Raw genomic sequence first — 5,000 nt, forward strand, 5'->3', positions numbered from 1 at the left:
GAGGTCACTCCTTTCTTACCAGTGAACATGGAGCTGGGCGCCGCTTTGGGAAACAAATGTTTCACACGCTGGAATGGCTCCTCCTCACTTTACGTCCACAAACATCTGGAACGCCGCCTCCGTGGGCTTCACGTATCCAGACGCGTCGAAGTCCAGACTTTTAATTCGATTCAAACCAAATCTTTATTAAATCACGAAGAACGTTTTTTTAACCAAGTCGCCTCTTTATAGAGGCTCAAACGTACGCGGACGAACCAACATGACGCCAGACTCCAGCATCACATCTGTGAGGCGTAAACGTTCTCTGGACCTCCTCACAATAACATTAATGCAGATAAATGATAACTGAGATGTTTCAGTAACACCAACCTCAAAGTTCAGATCAGTAACGTTCAATATTTAATGTTTTCAGCATTTTATGAAGCAGATTTGATGCTTTTGTTTTCTATTTTTCCCATAAAAATCTGAACAAAGTAAACAGTTTTTTATTGTGCTCCCTGTGGCAGAGCGAGGGCCTCCCTGACCTCCCCTCTCATCACCGAGCAGGAGGGCCACAGGCACAGAGAGGCCCCGACCTCCCTCTGCTGGTGTCATCCTACAGACTGGAACGCACTGCAGTGGTATTAAATACAACACACACACACACGCACACACACACACACGCGCGCGCGCACACACACACACACACACACACACACACACACACAGACACACACACACACACACACGCGCGCGCACACACACACACACACACACACACACGCACACACACGCACACACACACACGCACACACGCACACGCGCACACACACACACGCACACACACACACACACGCCAGCAAAGACAAACGATGTGAGTGATGAATGGCCGACCTGGCCAAAGTCCTTCACGGGGCACTTTCTCTCCTCACCTGGAGAAAGCGGGTACTCAGTGCTGAAAGCCAATCAGAGCTCAGAGGAGGAACCCGCCATTTTCTGTTCAGGCAGCGTTCTGGCGAGGGCAGCGAGCGCCGTCCTGTTTCATTCACTCCTCTCCTCCAAACACAGGCACGCACACACACACACACAGACACACGCACACACACGTGCACACACACACACACACACACACACACACACGTGCACACACACACACAGACACACGCACACACACGTGCACACACACAGACACACACACACACACACACACACACACGTGCACACACACACACACACACACACACAGACACACACACGTGCACGCACACACACACACACGTGCACACACACAGACACACGCACACACACACACACACACGCACACACACGTGCACGCACACACACAGACACACACACACACACACGTGCACGCACACACACGTGCACACACACACGCACACACACGTGCACGCACACACACACACACAGACACACACACACTATTTCCCAGCGTCCGTCCTTAAGGAGCCCACTTGTCTCCTCTCTTTAACCTTTCCTGACCTCTGCTGTCAGCGCTGTATTAAGTCATCCGGGCTCTTTGTAAACACTCCTATCTTAATGGTCGCCGCTCTCCCCCCTGACCTTTGACCCCGCTTCCACCAGCCCTCCTCCCCCGGCCCTCTGTGGAGCCCACAAAAGGAGCCGGACACTTGAAGGTGGCGCGGTGGTCTGCAGAGGGTCTGTGAGCTTTTGTGTCGACTTAAAGCTGAAAGGAGTCAAACGTGTGTTGTATGAAGCTCGACGCCCAGCTGACACTTCCTGATTCATGGGTCCCACGGCAGACGTCACACCTGATACACCACAGAGACATCTGGTGTTGATATTTGACCTGCACATCGCCGTCTAATTAACTCCATTTCTACAATAAATTAGTCGAACAGCATAATTGAACGTTTTATTTGTTTTTCCTGCTCTATTATTATTTGACCTCCAGGATGCACAGAGAGGATATAAAGATGTGCTCGTCAGATTGAGGAGGGAGGAAACAACCTCGGGGACTCGACGAGGACAGATTAAAGTCTCCTCGTGTCCTTCCAGGCTGCTGTGTTGAAGCGGCCGATGAACGTCACAAACCCACGCGCTAAAGAACCAGAACAAAGAAGCTTTAACAAAGTTTGTGCTCCGTCCACTCAGCAGATTCAGAGTGGAAACTTTTTATAGGAGCTCGGGGAGCAGAGAGTAAAAAAAGCTCCCTCGCTGGGCGGAGCAGCCCAGAAAACGTCTTTTTATAGTGTTGACTTCATCACTCACCCATCTGAGTCCTGGTAGTTCACATTCAGCCTCTTAGTGGAGCCCAGCAGCTCTGAAACACAAGAACACACAGAAGATGAGCGCCCGATCGTGGTCATGTGATCGTGGTCATGTGATCGTCCAGCAGATCGTTCAGGTGAAGCTGGACGGGAGGACAGCTGGAACACGTGGTTAAAAAGTCAAACGTACACGAAGCTCATTGACTTAAAGACTGAAACCGAGAATAACGCTGAGCTAAAGGATCATGGGTAATGTAGGATTTAAACTGACAGCGTGTCTGTTTCTGACAAACAGACCAGCTGTTATAAACCAGCTGCAGGAGAACCACTGCTTCAAGCTAACCTTGTTCTGATTGGCTGCCCTTTGCAGACAGAAGGTTTAAACACACAGATGGGCGGAGCTTCTGTCTGTGATGTTACGAATCTGAAAACGAGAAGTTTTCAAATTCATGAACCAAACGGCCGTTTCACTTCCTCACAAACTCCTCCACCGCTGTCTTTACAGTTTTGAACGCAGTATAATGGCAGATGCATTCTGGGTAACATTGATGTGTTTGTGGCTGTGTGACAGGTTAATTTGACCTTTGACCTTCCTGTGCGTGTCTTACTGCTGTCCTGCTGACAGCCTGCAGGGTCCAAACTAACCACAGTGCGGTCCTGTATGAGCTCACGCGATCCATCGTTAGAACTTTTCTTTCCAGCGGTGGTCAGAGGCGTCTGGACCGCAGGTGGAAGCTCATGAGTCGGTGATAATGTCCACGTCTGACTGCTGCGGGATGACGAGGTGTCAGAGACTCTCTTCCACCGGAGGAAATCCAATCAGAGCCGATGGGAGGAGAAGCTTCCTGCAGCAGACGGGGACACCGGATCGTAAATCGTCCTCCCGAGCACGCTTCATTAGCCTCTGGCCCGGCCCTGACCTCCTCAGCAGGTTTGCTGCTCAGACACTGAGAGATGAAGCTCGGCGCCTCTTTGATCTGCTGCCAGAAAAGTCTCCTCGCCGCCGGGGGCAACACCACAGACTCGTTCCCGTCCTCGTCTCGCAGCCTCGTTTTCACTGCTGCTCGCTGGAATGCCGTCCTTCTTGAAGCGAGGGGGTTCCTCGACGGTCCGGGCTCTGTTTGGTATGATGGCGTCTAATCAGCGCGTCATCGTAACGCCACGGTCAGCAACAGGAAGTCGGAGCGTCTCTCTCCTGCTGAGTTATCAGCAGTCAGAGCTCTGCGCAGGTTCAGGAGCTCATAGAAACCAGTTTAACATCTTCTGACTTCTTATGTCAAAACCTGTAAACACAGCGATCAAAGGAGCTGCAGCGTTTACTGTCAGGGGTCAAAGGTCAGCCTGCAGGGACTTCACAGACACCACCTCCACCGTGAGTCTGCTGCCACCCCCCTCACCCTCTCACCAACAACAACAGCAGCGTTTGAAGTAATGAGGATCTCGGGGCAACACGGCAGGCTCGCCCTCCGGGACCACAGCGCTGCTTTGATAATGACCTGGATTTCAGAATGAACAGGAATAAATCAGCATGAGCGGAGATGCAGGAACGGGCTGAACGCAGGGAGGAAGTCGCCGCCGCTGCGTTTCACCACGTGAAGCGGGACCACTCTACTTCACCCTCTCTCTCAGAGAAAGACTGGACGTCATGGCGGAACGAAACGCCATAATTCTATAATCACATCAATAATGTGATCGCTTCATTTTTACATAAATGAGTTTGTTTGACAGCAGCAGGCCCTGGAGTGCTGAGGATCAGTGGAGTGGTGATCAGTGGTCCTGATGGCTGTGGACCAGCCTGCTGCTCCCGAGCTCTGCGCGCACCAACAGTCGGCTTCTAACGCGCGGTGATCAGGCGGGGACCAAAAATCCCTTCTGCAGGAAAATGACTGGAAATGATTCAACGATCAAGACGATTAAAAGTAAAAAGTAAATTTAGGCGGTTTAACCCCCTAAGACCTGAACTCTTCTACTGCAGCATTTTTAATTTCTCTTTGATATTTGGGCTGATTGCGACCTGATGAATGTAAAAACAAAGAAGTACCAGATTTTTTTTTAACCTTATTTTTGTTGTTAAGAAAACTCAGAGCCACATACGAGGATATTCGTTTAAAATTTTGATAGAACAGCAGCAGCATAATGTCCTCGTAGGTGGACATCAGGCCCTTGTAGAGCAAGATTGAGTATTTTGGTCTAAATAACCGAAAATGTGATGTCCACACATGTGGACGCAGGTCCTAGGAGGTTAAAGTGAAAGCACTGAGTCACAGCCACAGCTGTGGCCACCGGCGTGCAACTCTCAACCTTGACCCACCTCGCCAGGTTGGAGGCAACCTAACAACCTCCAAACAGTTGGGTCTGACTGACTCACTGCAGTCACTCTCAGACGGATGGGTAATCAAGTCAGCCTCTGCCCACGAGCAAGGCGTCTCTCCAGCAGAGACTGAGCGGCTGTGCTCGGGTTATACTGTTTAAAGCCTTTGTGTCTTTCTGCAGTAAAACTGCAGCGACTACGTCACTATTGAAGGAGGAGTCTGTTTCACGTCTATCAGCAAACTTCACATAGTTGCCAACTTGACTCCAATCGACTGCAGACTGATAGCAGTCCGACTTACTGCTGCTTCACTGACGTGTTGATGCAGCAACGTAACTCTGAAGACGAGCGGCTGCAGACCTGCTTCCCCTGGTTCTGATTGGCTCCAGTCAGCAGGGAAGCTTCCCGCCAGCATCTCTCCAGGACGCCAAACGATCTGTGCGCAGGATGTTTTACGAGAA

The 5,000-nt window shown here is 50.8% G+C and overlaps 1 protein-coding gene across 3 annotated transcripts in view; it reads right to left on the bottom strand.

Moving 5' to 3' along the window:
- Window positions 1-5,000, bottom strand: part of caskin2b (CASK interacting protein 2b) — a 55,176-nt gene that overhangs the window by 33,389 nt on the left and 16,787 nt on the right. For all 3 annotated transcript variants that reach the window (XM_085455191.1, XM_085455190.1, XM_085455189.1), the window contains exon 2: window positions 2,230-2,281. In XM_085455191.1, the coding sequence (XP_085311317.1) occupies window positions 2,230-2,281 (52 nt within the window). The remainder of the gene's footprint in view (window positions 1-2,229; window positions 2,282-5,000) is intronic.

The sequence above is a fragment of the Copadichromis virginalis genome, linkage group LG4 (assembly GCF_057382275.1).
Source record: "Copadichromis virginalis isolate Kocher_CV1m ecotype Utaka linkage group LG4, C_Virginalis_male_GT1.1, whole genome shotgun sequence".
In the NCBI taxonomy this organism is placed as follows: domain Eukaryota; kingdom Metazoa; phylum Chordata; class Actinopteri; order Cichliformes; family Cichlidae; genus Copadichromis; species Copadichromis virginalis.